The 15,392-nt window shown below is 45.8% G+C and overlaps 1 protein-coding gene across 3 annotated transcripts in view; it reads left to right on the forward strand.

Annotated features, from left to right (window-relative positions):
* Positions 1-15,392, forward strand: part of INO80C (INO80 complex subunit C) — a 194,097-nt gene that overhangs the window by 45,357 nt on the left and 133,348 nt on the right. For all 3 annotated transcript variants that reach the window (XM_078685756.1, XM_078685754.1, XM_078685755.1), the window contains exon 2: positions 5,499-5,579. In XM_078685756.1, coding sequence (XP_078541882.1) covers positions 5,577-5,579 — 3 coding nt within the window. In that variant the 5' untranslated portion in view covers positions 5,499-5,576. The remainder of the gene's footprint in view (positions 1-5,498; positions 5,580-15,392) is intronic.

Below are 15,392 nucleotides of genomic sequence, written 5' to 3' on the forward strand. Positions count from 1 at the left end.
ATGCCCGAGCTTACAGTAACCTCACAACAGCTGAAGGGCTTTTTTGGGATACGAGGAAGTTAATGGACTGAGACACGCAGCGGGAAGCGGGGGAGAGCACGATTTGGCCAAAGCCAACCAGGTCCTCCCACTGCTCTGTGGGGTCTGGGAGCAGCCCTGCAGCCCAAGAGGCTTGTAGGGGCATGTGGAGATCATCAGCAATGGCACGGAGATTTACCAACAGGGAGGGATCTCGGAAGGCTAGGAGGGCTGGGGCAGAGTCTTGCACCTGTCTGACAGGCAGCTCACTCGGGCCCCATCCATACCGGCCTGCATACGTCGCCGCTGTGACCTGTGTTTGACCAGAGAGTAGAGACCGGCTCTTCCCTCCACCCAGCCAGACTTACAGAGGTCTCCTCGAGTAGCTCGTCCTGCCCCAGCCCTGCTGGCTGGCCACAAGCACAAGCCCATGGCTGCCTCTATAAAGAGAAAAGAGCCTCACCCATAGGCTAATAGTGTCATGGATTCTCAGAATAAAAAGTGCCTGGATACCCTATTGAGTGCTTAGCTGCGCTATATAAATAAAGCTCGATAGATTGATTGAATCACGAATCCAAGAAACTTCTGAATATCACGATTGAAAATGAAAGTTAACTTCTGTGAAGAGCAGGATGCTTGAATCTAGAATGGACCAGTGCCACTCCCTCTCTAGGAGCCCCCGGGGCTTCTATGCGCGAGGCTCAGAAATATCTCGTGTTCTGTCTCCCAAGTGACTCCCGGGGTTGTTGTGTTACTCTGTGCCCCGATGAGGTGCATACATTAACATACAGCAGACGCATTAACCCGCAGAGCTATCTTGATAATATCAGATCCAGTGACCTACATTCCCCACACTTATCGCAAGCAGAAGATTTACCCCACAGTTCGGATCGAATCTAGTAACCTACATGTATTTGACCCGGTGACCTACAGTTTCCGCACAGGTGCATTCACCCGCTGCATATCTTAGCGGTTTGCGGAACTCTGCTTTTAAACCCCCCCGAAGGAGTCAAGAGAAGCGGAGACAGAAGAGGGCCCGATAAAGACGGGCGCATTCCGGAGTGGATGCGAATAGCGCAGCAGAAGAACTAACTCCGGCCACGTGGTGTGAGTGTGAATCAGGGGCACAAGAGATAGTGAAACACAGAGAACACGAGAGGACAAGTAGGGACTGAGTGGGAACCAGCCCAAAAGTTCCATGAGACGGGAGTGTGAAGCAGGGCTACAAGAGGATGACTAGAGACGGAGTGTGCAGACATCATTAAGCGTGTACCTTCAAAGCATTTCCGGTATAGTGGACAAACCTTTTTTTAATCAATGTCGCCGCATTGCAGGTCGCACGAAAGACATCTCTGTTGCCTCGTTGGGGGAGGTAAACCTGGGTAGAGAGTTTTGGTGCCTTTAAAGGCATGGGTCGCAGCTGAACAACAAGCGCTGGCCATGACGTATCCATTTCTCTTTGAGCAGTCCCACTTAGACTGACTCAGGCAGACTTCCTACTGGCATAAAAGGTTTCTTATCTTCTTTATGGGGCGGAACAGATGGCCCCATAAAGAATATAAGAAACCTTTTACGCCAGCAGTAAGCCATGAAAAGGACGGGGCTAAAAGAGAAAGAAGAACGGCACTAGGACCTCTTCTCCAATGGCTGGCCACCGTTTTGCGTGAACGGTGACGCCAGCCAATGGAGAAGAGTGGCGGGGCTTAACCCTCGCTAGTGAAGTACACTCTAAAACATAAAATCTCGCGAGTTCGACTGCGCATGTGCGCAGTACGCTACGAGATACCTAAAAACATTGTCATTTACAATGCCAAATAGCTTTAACTTTCACAAATGCGAGACCGATTGCATTGCAAATGATTGTTACTAACTGCTGCTCATTTTAACCTGGAAAATCGTGTTTTCTTTCCTCTCTTTCTTACTGCAGTTACAGGATCTTGTAAATTGAGCTGTCTGATAATCATTGTGAAACAAAAGGCTATCAGTTTGTTTTATAACACAACATTCTAAAAGCTTGTAAATGAATAGTCCAAACATTTCAAAATATATTACGAATTAGAAAACAAAGATTTAAATAGGAGCAAAACAAATAAGAACACTTCACTTGGTGATGTGCCAGTGTTAAATATTTGTATAAACTCAACTTCCAAACATTATTTGTACACTATGTAGTTTTATCTGTAAAACTGCATGTCAGTAGGAAATTTGGTGGGCATTTCAAAGGAAAATATGCTGACTGCAAATGGGAGTGTGCTACCACTTCATGCTTTAGTTATAGATTTATTAAACATGAGTTTTTAAACATGAACTGAGAAACATTCCTGCCCCACCTTGATGAAATGCTGTTAATGAACTAAGAGGCAAGTCAGGGGTCATGTGTATCCGATCTGTGGCTAGATTTGTATTGCATATGTAGCAAATGTTTAGTCTATTAAATCAAAGAAGAGTTGTTTGTCCAGCTTACATGCTAAACACATATTTGATGGTGCTCACAAATGTGATAATGAAGAAAATTGTGACTCGGTGAATTTAAAATATTTGCCCAGGATCACATAATTTGAGACCAGTTTATGGATCAAGACCATTACATCCAGGTCGGGTAGATTATTCAAGTCACTAGACCTGCAGGTCTATTAACATTATTCTTTTTTTTTTTTTCTCAAGGCCTGGTAGAGCATAATGTGTTTCACTGTCTGCCTTCAGTGCCTCCGCTGGAATGTTGTCAGGTCCTACTGCCTTCCCATTTCGCACGTGTTGGATGTGGTGCCTTATTTCTTTCTCGGTCTACTCTAGTGGACTGGCAAGTCCGGATCAAATTGCTGTATGTGGGATGGGAGAGTGCAGCAAAGGATTATTCTGCAATTTTTCAAAGCACTTCACCTATCTTCAGTTTTGGCCTCCTTTACCCATGATTGTCTTCCCAAGTTTGCCTTTAACAGGTTTTTCTGGTTTGCTGTATCTGCTGGAGAGTTCTCTTGTTATGTTGTAGAGTTCTTTCATGTTTCCATGGCTTGCTCCTTCCTGTGTTTCTGTGGCAAGACCATCCACAAATCTTCACTTGTCTGCTCTTAAGCTTCTCTTTTTTTCCCTGTTGGTTTCGGTGTATTCGCCTCGAGCTTGTGCTTTCTCTGCTCTTGTTCGGCTGCTGTTGACTACAGTTTTCTTTTCCTTTCACTCTTGGATTTTGAGGTGATCCTCTGTGGATATCCATTCTTGATGATAGTTTTTTGTGGGACCCAGTACCACCGGGCAGATGGACCTCACTGTTTCTTTGATCGCCTCCCACTGACTTTCTACTGGGTCTCTGTCATCCTCTAGTTCTTGCAGGGCTTCAAACATGTTACTGAGGGTGACTGAGTATTCCCTCTGTTTCTGTGCCATTACATCGCTGGGGTTAGTTTGCCGGTTCCATCCATGCTTTCTTCAGCTTTAGCCTGGCCATGACAAGGTGATGGTTTGACGCATGTCCAGCCTTCTCATTACTCTCACGTCCTGCAGGGACCTCTGGACCTTCATGGCATTTCAGACTTGGCCGATCTGATTCTCTGTTGAATGCTATGGTGATACCCATGTTGCCTTGCTTGTTCTTTTGTGTGGGAATACACTACCATCTATCACCAGAATTTTCAGGGCTCAGAGATCTGCGAGCCTTTCATCGTTCTCGTTCATATCGCCAAGGCAATGGTTGCCCATGACTACTTCATACCCAGTGTTGTCGCTTCCAATCAGTATGGTGATATCTCTCTCAAGACATTTCCACAGGATGTACTGGAGTCTGTTGTAAAATTGTTATTTTCTCTCTTTTTTGCTGTCATGTGTAGGTGCATAGCACTGGATAACATTCATGTTGATCCTCCTTTCCTTTTTGAAGAAGGTCACTGATTATACTGGGACCATAAGCTTTCTGTCCAATCAAAAATCTGTTGGCCTCTGGCGTTCGCATCATTGTTACTCCCCAGTATGTTGAGTGTTCTCTTCCTCGTGTCCAGAATCCAGCCTCATCCATCCTGAAGCCATTCTTTTCTCTCCAGACTGTCCGTCTAGTCTCTCTGATGCCAAGCAGGGCAATGTTGTATTTCTTTATCTCCGCTTCCACCTGGGCTGTCTTGCCTGCCTCGGCGGTTGTCCTCATGTTCAGTGTCCCAATTGTGATGGTCTTAGTCGAAAGCAGGTGAATCAGCTTTGTGGCTTCCAAGGATCTCTGGCTTTCACCACAATGCGTCATAGTTCTCCGTGAAGGAGATTGCTCTCGCCCCAAAGCAGGGATATAATTTGGTCTTTGGTTGATGTTTCTGTAGCTAGGATGTTTCTTCATAGTAGGTTAGCTAGCCCCTCGCATAACCCTCCTCCTTTCACAGATGGGCCTGGAACCGCCCATAGCAGAGTTTGTCCCGATGACGCCCGCCACATTTAGTACTTGATGGGGTGGAAATGTCAATGACCATCGTTTCAGACTAAACATATTAATTGAAAAATATTACAGTTGAGATTTAACCTTGATGTTAATCTGATACCTTAGTTGCAGTAGAACCTTTTGCCGAGCTCTATTTAAAACATGCCTGTGTGACTTTTTTTCCAATCACACATACCACCCACTTAAGCACTGTGCCGTCATTCTGTCTCACGGTTTACAACACCCTTGACTGTTATGTTGCAGTTGTATGCCATTCACGTTTCTGAGTTATAAATTGCATGGAGTAAGTTTTCAGTGATATTTTTCCAGTTATTCTTTGGAGGACATACGTATGCCAATCAGCTGTGGACTAATATGCCAGAAGATTATGGAATTCATGTTTCATAAATTTATATTTCATCAGAAGGTAATTGTGTAGTAGATATGGATAGTTATTGGTTGAAAAAGTAATTCAGAATCCTTAAATGACTCAAAAGGAGCCACTCTTCCCAGCATGATACAATGCCGTTACAACTTGTACCTGGTAATATCAGAGCTCTGATATACCCTAAAACGCCAACATCATTTGTGACCTCAATGCACAGCACTAAATGGGGCAAGCAGATTTTTCTAATTTCTGTAGCATTTTGCTCAATCTATATGTAGAAAGTTTGTACATTTCTACATCTCTTTAGCATGCTCTATCGTCTGTCAAATTAAATGAATGTTTGCACTTGTTCCCTTAGATTTATCTCAAATCTTTGTTGTCAATTGGATCTAAATGTCTTTTCCACTGGGACTTTGAATAATTGGTTACTGCTTAATTAATCAATACAGAATTGTGACCGAAGTGGGAAATATGAGGAGGGTCATGTTCTAATTTAACTGCAAGAAAACTAAATCTGCCTTGCTAAAGAAATGGTGTGTTCTAGTCCTCTCCTGACTATATTTCAAAAGTGAAAAATGTCTACTTCTACGGATATTGCACTTGTAGTTCCTATTGTCATTATATGCCATCCGTTAAACCTATTGTGTATTGCAAAGTGGGAAAATATGATTTAAATTTAACATTTTATGTTATACCTAGGCTGCCGCTGAAGAATACAGAACAGAACTCTTCTGACGTATCAGAGCACCTCGGATCAAAACCTCAACATTTTGTGTAATGGTAAGTCCCAGCATAGCTTGAAGTCAACTTTCAGGTATACCACTACATAGTATTATTTGCCTTCCTATGGAAACCTTGCAGCAACAACTAAAGCAGCTTATGCCTAAAAAGTATTTGTACATTTCTCAACTCCCTATGTATCTCTTTACTTGCTATGAAAGTGGATCTGTGTGCTTGAGGGGCACTTTGCCCACATCTACTACAAGACCAGACTACATGGTCACTGCAAATAGACATGCAATGTAGGCTGCATATTGTAATTCTTATCTATGTTGTCTGCTTAGTCTTTTGTAAATTTGAGGTTCTTCTAGATATTTGGGAAGATTTCAGTTTTTAACTCTCGCCATGTTAAGAAAACTAGCAATGGATGACAAGATGCTTTTGTCATCGTATTACTATTGATATCATGGATAATTTTCTTGTATTTTCATACAAAATGTGCGCAGTTACCCATCATCATTGTAAAATATGCAACACTTGTAGAATACAGTATTAAATACCAAATTACTATATCACTGGGAGTTAGTTTATGACAGCCTGGAATTAGAGACTACAAGTGATATAGATCATTGTTGGTATACTTATAGTATGCAGTCATAATCCCTGCATTCTCCTCTGTTCTGATCATTTATTAATTCAGGGCTTGATAAATCAACAATTTCCCACTAGACAAGCAGGTTAAGTACCTTAAGAAAGGTATTAGACCCTCAAAGTATATGCTTGACCTTCTTTTCTGAAACTAGTAGAAAAATACAGATACAGTGGTCCAGGTTTTTAATTTTTCCATTATTCCTTCCTTAAATGTTATCCTGTAATGCAGGCGTACTGGAGTCAATAACATGTATTAGGGTGCTTAGGATATGACCATTCCTTGCATGCTTTCAGAACCAAGACTGACACATGATTGGACCAGTCCCATCTCAGCTGGGATTTCTTGGTTTGTACCTGACAAAGCCCAGGACTGCTAATGTTTTAGCTACTAGTCTGGCCTGTGACCGAGTATAAACAACCCTTTTCAAACGCAAGTCTGGTATGTCTTGTGTTCTACTTATACCTAGCTATACTAGTCATTTTCAGTCTTTCTGGTTGTGGTGCTGACTTTTAAAAAAACCCTTTATTTTCAGTTTTATTCCTATTGAAACATACAGCTTAGTATATAAACCGTATTACATTGGCATAGGCAGGAATCTGAGCAAATGTGGTATACAAACATCATATGAGTACAGTACATACAGACAGGACAACATGAGTAAACTTACCTGGAGCAGTGTTAATATAGAATCTAAATTCAGAATCCCTCTCGCGGTGATACCAGTCACAGGTGCTCCAGCAGGGAACACAACCCAGATGAGACCCCACATATCTAAAATCCCACAGGGAAGATCGCAAACTGTGCAGTCAAATAGTGTAAGTGTGGATTCAAACAGTATGAGAGTAACACAGTCCAATACAGTGAGTCTCATTTAGGATGCAGGCTCATTCTCGCTCTCCTCTCCAGATAATGTCTCTGCTTCGATCCCAGCCAGGTAAACCTGATATGGACCCCAAATGTCCCATGGGCGACTACAGATCAGGAGCAGCCCCCGGGAAGTATCTGACTCCTTATTACAGTATGTCATATCTTTGTGCCATTACTGTATAGTTGAAAGAGGGCCTCAGATATAACTCATTGCCACCCTGCGCTTACCAAACAGTAAACCTATAGCAACCAGCCGTTGAATAGTGCTACACAATAATTTATCGTATCTTAGTAAGGCCAAAAGCTGGTCCGGGACCAACTGTTCGACGAATGCATCCAGCTCTCTAGACACCACTCGCTAAAAGCTTTGTACGCCAACTGTACACATCTAGCTTCTGCCTCAGTGCGTCGTGGGCAACCAGTACTGCCACGCAGCCTGTACCTAAGCAGTTTGGCTGGCATATAGTATACTGTGTGAACATATTTAAAACAAAAGCCTATGCTTTCAGAAGACCGTGTTCACAAGTGAGCAGCAGTGTTTCCATTGATCATCGCTGATGGTGATCACTAGGTCCCTCTGCCAGTCCAGTCAATCCCCCGACAGCTCTGGTCTACGTGCTTTCTGCACACATGCAAATAATTTAGACACTATATGAAGTGAGGCAGATGTGTGCAATAGTCAAGCTAAAGCCAGCTCAAGGTCCTCCTTGCACTAGAGGCCCCTCATGGAATGTTGTGCTCTTTGATAGTAAAAGCGTATTAAAGGCGATAACCCATCGTTGTGCTCCTGAACTGCTGCCCAAGTACACATCCTGCCATCTATATAAAAATCCCCCATGGTACTTATGCCCAAGTCTTTCAGAGCCCTTGCAGCTCTACATTCTTGAGTCATCGGGAACCACAGGCACCAGTCCAATGGCACCAAGGGTGAATATAACTATGACCCCGTCTGCCTCTCCAGGAGATGATGCCAGGCTCGGAGGATGATGATTGAGTCCAAGACGTCATAACGTTGCGCTGGTCATCTAAAATGGGTCTGGGATAACGTGTACCAGGTCACTGTGCTCTGTTCTTACAGCACATGGGTTAAGTTACTTGGACTGTGAACCCAGTAGTTGCACTAATTGTGACTGTGCAGCCCAATAATACATATCCAAGTCTGGGGCGTTGAGCCACCCAATATTGTATGGCAAGGTCAAGGTTATTCACCCTACTCGCATCTGTTTGCCCTCCTATGCTGGATGGACCATCACAGCCTGGAGTTTATCAAACCTAGATCAGTTCAGAAGAAGCAGACGTTTTGGGAAGAAAAAATTGTAACCGAGTTAGGACTACCACTTTCATGATAGCTACATGCCCAACAAGCAACCAGGGCAACCTCATTCAAAGATCCACCTCTTCCGAAAGGCGCCGCATTGCTCTGCCATAATTGTCTAGCATAAAAACCTCTAACTCTGTGTGGACCTGTATTCCTAGGTAACGCACCGAGTCCGTTGACCACTGTGAAGGTTATGTGGTGCTAACTTTTGATTGACTTCTTTCCAAGTCTAGGAATACAAACATTGATGAGTGCAGTGCTTGAGTTAAGCTAAGCCTTTGGTACTTAATTCAGGGCCACATCCCGGTCTGGGGTGTTTTTTGGCCTACCGTGTCACATCTGAAAGGAGTCCACTGTGGTCCTGCTTCAATAGGAAAGACCATGCTGAACCGCCAGACTAGGTCTTCTCCAGATTGGAACATGAGAACCCGCAGACCAGTTACAGCTTATTTGGGTCTTGTCAGGTTGCAGCTTGGGCCCTATATCACAGTGAACACAAGCCCGATAATCGGGACATCCCCCCACACATATGGCCTTACACAGTAGACAAGAAAGTCATAGATGGAATGCTTGAATTGATTTCAGCCATTGCTAATTATGTGCCACATACCAGTGCATTGTTTTTTGGCCACCATGTCATCTCAGACAGAAACCAGTTAAAGACAAATCAGTCTTTCTCCAATAGGAACAGTCTAGCTTGAACTGCAGGCCAGGGCCGGTCTGAAGAGGAACACAAGCAACCTAGACCTGTTTAGGCCTATTTGGGCCTCATCCATAATATCTAGTCTCCAATATGTTATTGGACATCACCTAACTTTGTCATCACTGAATTGCAGTATATGTTGTGGAGCTGGCCCAGTACAGAAGCCTACTATGCCTGCTGAGAGAGGGGCGTAAGATACCCCTGCAGGTAAGAATCCCCAGAGGATTCTATGCCTGAGCGCCGGGACAGCCAAGAAGTACAGGCGATTGTGGGAGCAACGAAGGAACAGACTAGAGTAGTAGAGAGTATCTCCCTGCTTTCTAATCTCTACTTAAACCATAACTTACATGCTTCACCAACCAAAGAGAAGGAAAGAGTGTTACAATGTAAGGTGCCGCTAGCTCCTTTCACGAATGTGGATGGGGGCTATGACTCGTTCTGTGAATGGATTTCTTATGCGCTTGACTCTCTTGTCCCGTTGGTCTGGTCGAAACGCCGGGTCAAAGATCATAGCCCTTGGTATGACAGCGCGCTTGCATCTCTCAAGAGAGAGTGCAGGCAAGCCGAAAGGCGCTGGAGAAAATCTTTCGACCCCGCGCTTAAAATCTGTTACGCGGGGAAAACCAAAGCATATCACAGAGCGGTATGTAGAGCGCGTGCAGCCCACTATGCACAGGAAATTCTGAGTAGCTCCAACCCCTCTAAAGTGATATTTAAGGTGTTAAAAGACCTTCTAGCCAAGAGAAGCACTGCCACAGAAATACGTTCAGACGCTCACTGCGAAAACTTGGCATCTTTCTTCACTAGTAAAGTGCAAGCCATTTACCGCACTTTTCCCACTGTTTTGCCGACTCCAGAACCATGTAGTGCGCCCAAGGATATTGGTGTGGAGCTGGATATACTACCTCCCCTATCCATGGAAACATTTAACTCTCTGAGCAGGAAAATTAAGTCAGGTTCTCCTATGGACCCACTTAAACCGGCTTTGTTGAGGGATATGTCGGCGGTGTGCCGTGCTCCGGTACTGGATCTTATTAATTTGTCGTTGGCCTCGGGAACTGTGCCCACTAGGTGGAAACAGGCGGTAGTCACGCCTATCTTAAAAAAGACTACTCTGGACCCTCTTAAGCCCGAGAGCTATCGCCCCATCTCGTTGCTGCCATGGGTCACCAAAGTGGCTGAGGCCCATGTGAATGGGATCCTGGCTGACCACCTTGCCAGAGCTAACATCTTGGATCCCACGCAAAATGGATTCCGTGCAGGTCACAGCACGGAGACTGCTCTACTGTTTATGGTCGAGCATCTGCGCTCCGTGCTGGATTCCGGTCGAACTGCGGCACTCCTGTTATTAGATCTGAGTGCCGCGTTCGACACGGTTTCACACGGTATCCTTTTGCAGCGACTCGAGGAAGTGGGAGTCAGTGGCTCCACGCTGTGTTGGTTTCGTTCCTTTCTATCGAACAGATCGTTCCAGGTCGCTATTCCACCCGGCAAATCTAAATCATACCCGCTGACACTAGGGGTCCCACAAGGGTCATCTTTGAGCCCCACTCTATTTAACCTTTACGTTAGACCGCTGGCTGGGGTGGTCAAACGCTGGGGCCTGACAATGGTTTCCTATGCGGATGACACGCAGCTGGCGGTCACGTTGAGTGGGGACTCTAATGTGGAGGCCCTCATGTTTCGCGAGGGCATCTGTGCCGTGGCAAATTGGATGAATCAGAACTGTCTCCAATTAAATACTAAAAAAACGGAGGCCATGGTGCTGGGAAAACAGGCCGGGCTGTGGAACGATAACTGGTGGCCACAAGAATTGGGGACGACTCCTTCTCCTGTAATTGAGATAAGAAACCTCGGGGTATGGTTGGACCCGGCGTTTAGTTTTACGTGCCATAACAAGAGAGTGGCAGGCTCTTGTTATGGTGTCATCAGAGGACTTAGGCCAATACTTAAGTTCTTTGATGCTTCCACCAGACAGCTGGTGGTCCAGGCGTCGGTCCTGTCCAGGTTGGACTACGCCAGCGCACTCTTGGCCGGGACCAACCAGGCAGAACTTACCCGATTACAGCGAGTGCAGAACACCGCCGCTAGAGTGGTGGTGGGACTACCTAAACGATGCTCTGTCTCTAAGACTCTGCGTTCCTTACACAGGCTCCCTATGAGCCAGAGGATTAAATTTAAGGTACTCTGCCTGGCTTTTAAAATCCTTAAAGGCATGGCTCCACAAATTCTGAATAACCTCTTAAAGCCGTATGTTCCGGTACGACCCTTGAGATCCCAGGGTATGCACCTGTCTACGGTCCCTCGTTTCAAACTTAGCAGAATGGGTGGGCGCTCTTTTCGAGTGGTGGCTGCAAAGTTATGGAACTCCCTTCCTGCTGAGCTTCGGGCGATGGATAACCTTTTGCAGTTCAGGCGAGCAATAAAAACCTTTTTGTTTCCCTAAATCCGCCTGTCGGAGCACGCTCCTTTTAGATGTTTGTGTTGTGTTTACCTTCTCAAGGCGCCAGGACGCCCCTTTGCTGGGGCAGCTGTGCGCGGTACAAAAAACAATTAACATAACAATGTACACTGCCTCCGAAGATTGCACTCAAAATTTTGCGTCCTGCGCTGACTCTGCCAACAAGCTGAGGATCACCAATGAATCGTTGGCACCCGAGGGCTCCTCACTTGTTTGGTAGCTGAGGATCACTGATGAATCGTTGGCACCCAAGGGCTCCTCATTGTTAGGGAGCAGGGCTTCTGCTTTTAGGTTCCTCCCTGCTGGAGCCTGGAGCCTCACCCACTGACCAACTGAGGTTTGCACTGAGTTTCTGAACAAAATCGAAAGTAAAATTAACCCTTTAACATGAATTCCTGAGTTCCGCCCTCATGTTAGGGTCCTTGTTAAGCTGAGGTAATTCCTACACCTTTGAACTAGTGTTCACCAGACACTGCAGTTCTTGGCCGTAGGAAAATCTCTGGTGAGCATTGCCATTGACCAGGGCATTGGAGGACTGAAATTCCAGAGAAGGGTGTAGAGTTCAGTTCTGTTGAATTTCTGTCTGAGAATCACTCACCTGAGTCTGAGAAAGTTGGGAAGGAACACCCGAGCTCCCTACAAATATGTTGTAAACTATGTGATGGTGCAGTACATTAGAAACACAAGGAAAAACCTTCAAGCTAGTGATATGACCAGAAAGCAATGCTGTTCTAAAGTTATTGGTACTGAAGGCCACTTGCCTCAGAGCTTTCACGTGCAAATGGTGTGGGCCATAGGAGGTGATACAGAAAGTGTTTGGTTTAAGCTACCTGTAGGAGATGGGTAGCACATAGGAACCAAAAAAAGGTGTTTGTTATGAACCCGCTGAAGCCATATTTCTCCAAAGAGATTTTACTGCAGACATTATAGCAATGGTAGGGAAGGCTGAGGAGGGCAGTGAGTTGCTCCCTGACTTGCTGCAGTGTGATAAGAAGGATGGCTTTATAAGAGGAGTGAAGCTCCTTCTCTGACTGCCATGCAGCAAGAAGAGTGCAGAGATGTTCTGGGACCATTTTCCATCGCTTCTCTTTGCCCCATGGTTGACACCAGTCTATGTGCATGACACTGTCATGGGGAGAGCTTGCTTTTGAAAATAAAGACCTACATTATGTCAGACTGATTGGGTTGATAAATGTTCCTGCAAGCCTTGAGGAGTTCTGCCATGTGTACTTAGATAAGGTTGCCATCTTAACATTTCATAAGAGGACCCGTTGAAACACTTCTAGCAGATTTTGGTGAGGATGTTGGAGTCTAAACTGCCCATTAAGGCAACCAAGTGCCTGGTTGGAGTAGTGTTCCCCATGGAATCATATTGGCAACAGAAAGACTAATTTGTTGGAAACCAAGGACAAGTCAGTGTTGGATTCAAATCTAGTCCCCAAAACACAGACCCAGGTAAGAACCTTTCTAGGTCTCACTTTGTAATATGGGAACCTCATGGGCAAATAGCAGACCCTGGTTTCATTTTTGACACCTGTTACTAATGGGGTCTCTAGTTGGCAGAGGTATGCACCCTGTACAAGTAGGGACCTTCATGCTAGTCAGGGTAAGTAAGTTACACACCAAAGATGACCCGTGCTCACCCCCTTGATAGCTTGGCAAAGAGTAATCCGGTTTCTCCCTAGAGCCAATGTGTAAAGGCTTTGTGTACACACTCGAGAAATAGCCTATATTTATCTGAGTAAAACAAGACCAAAACAACAAAAATCCAACATAAACAAGTAAAGATATACATTTTTTAAAATTAAGTGCAGCTACAGCGCTTAGACACAGAGTGGCTCCAGTTGGGGCTATCTCGACATGCTTGACAAGGACGAAGTTTGGATGATTGCGAGGGAGTGTGGGCTGGCCACGTAGTCTTACAGACCCCAGTTCAGTACCTTGGAGACATTGAGAATCAAAGACGTTGCAAGGCGCCGGGAAGGTAAAGCGTCGCTGAGGCAGTTGCAGCATCGGTTCCTTACTGCTATGCAGTTCGTTGGTTCTCGGGGACGGGGCGTTGCACAACAGATGTGAGAATTGGGCCGGAGCGGTGCAAAGCCGCTGATGCCCGGGGAGGATGCGAGGCGTAGGAGAGGTGATGCAACAGTTGTGGCAAGGATTTGACTCCGATGGCGGTGCAGCATTGATGAAGCGTTGAGGGTCAAGCCTCACAAGAATCGCACAGTGCCGGTTCTTCGGAAGTGCTGCGGCTGTATCTGAGTTTACATTGTAAGTCGTGGTCATTGTGTTGAGCGAGGGCCACAACTTTATTTCAGGCAGCGGCACCGGTTCCGAATGCCCTTTGACTTGTGCTGATTTTCTTCTTTTATGCACAGAAACTCACTTCCAAGGTCCCAGGAACTAGACCAAGGACCCAGGAACTAGATTTTATACCACTGGGCAGAGTAGTGCTCCCAGCAGAGGAGCCCAGGTGCTGCAGATGAAGTATTCGATGGCTCTGAGACTTCCAGCAGGAGGCAAGCTCAACTCAAGCCCTTGGAGGAACTGTAGAAAGCAGGATACAGAGAGCAAAGTCCAGTCCTCTCACTCCCAGGACAGAAGCACCAAGCCAGCATAGCAGCACAAGCAGCAAAGTGGCAGTCCCTCCTGGCAGCACAACAGCTCTTCTTCGCTGCAGAATGTCCTCAGTCCAGAAGTGTTCGGAGTATATGGTGTCAGTGGTCCTGTACTTATACCCATTTTAGCCTTTCAAGCAGGGAGACTTCAAAGAAAGGTCTTTGTAGTGTACATGAGCCTGCCCTTCCTGGCCCTGGCTCCAGACACACTACAGGGGGTTATGCAGCTCTTTGTGTGGGGACAGGCACAGCCCTGTTGAGGCGCTAGTGTCCAACCCCAGCACCACTCTAGCTCAGGAAGGATTATCAGCCTGGTGATGTGCCATCAGGATGTGTAGGAAAGTAGGACCCCCTTCTTATGGTTACCCCCACTTTTTGCTGGATGCAATGCTGTTTTTGACTAGTCTGACTGGCATCCTGCTAATCAGGACCCCAGTCTATCTGATTTCTCCCTAAACTGTTATGCTATGTACTGGAGTACATTCCAGATTGGATACTGGGGTACCCTGTCAGTCCCTAGTATATGGTACCCATGTACCCAGGACATAGATACCCCCAGAGGTCTCCCATGGGCTGCAGCATGGATTATGCATCCATGAGAGACCATTTAAAATGAACCTACAGGCCTGTCATTGCAGCCTGTGTAGGTGCATGCACCACTTACTTAAGATATAGGTTTACTATATCTAAGGGTCACTGTACTTAAAACGTTTGTCACCCCTATAGCAGGTCTTTACAATCCTGAGGGCAAAGTGCTTGTTTCTAAGTGAGACTGTGCCCCTGCACGAACAGGTCACCCCTACAGCTTACGGAATCTATTCTCCCGGGTTTCCAGTGAAGCAGCTTTATACTAATATATAATGTATATAGAGGGGCATTAAGCGGTCCCCAAACACTTCACTAGCCATCCCGTGTTTCTGCCCACCGGTGGGGCTGTGTGCTCCTTTGGGACACTTGGGATCCCCCTTGAAGTGCCCCTCTTGATTACATGCAAAACAGTTCAGGGGTCGCTTTCCTGAAGGGAACCAACTCTTCAGCTCAACAGGGGGTTGAGAATCCTCACCCTGGGAAGTAGTTTGGGGCTCTTTAGAGAACTCCTTACTTTAATTTTTGTTACCCCTCCCTTCTTCTGTTTAGAACCCTGCACACCCTTGGCGGAGTGTCCTACATACATCTTCTTTTGAACCCTGGTGCTGAGCCTGAGGTCTACCTCGTTATTAAGCTTCCTAGGGTCACTCAGATTACTATCAATCA

Source organism: Lissotriton helveticus, chromosome 4_1 (genome assembly GCF_964261635.1).
Source record: "Lissotriton helveticus chromosome 4_1, aLisHel1.1, whole genome shotgun sequence".
In the NCBI taxonomy this organism is placed as follows: domain Eukaryota; kingdom Metazoa; phylum Chordata; class Amphibia; order Caudata; family Salamandridae; genus Lissotriton; species Lissotriton helveticus.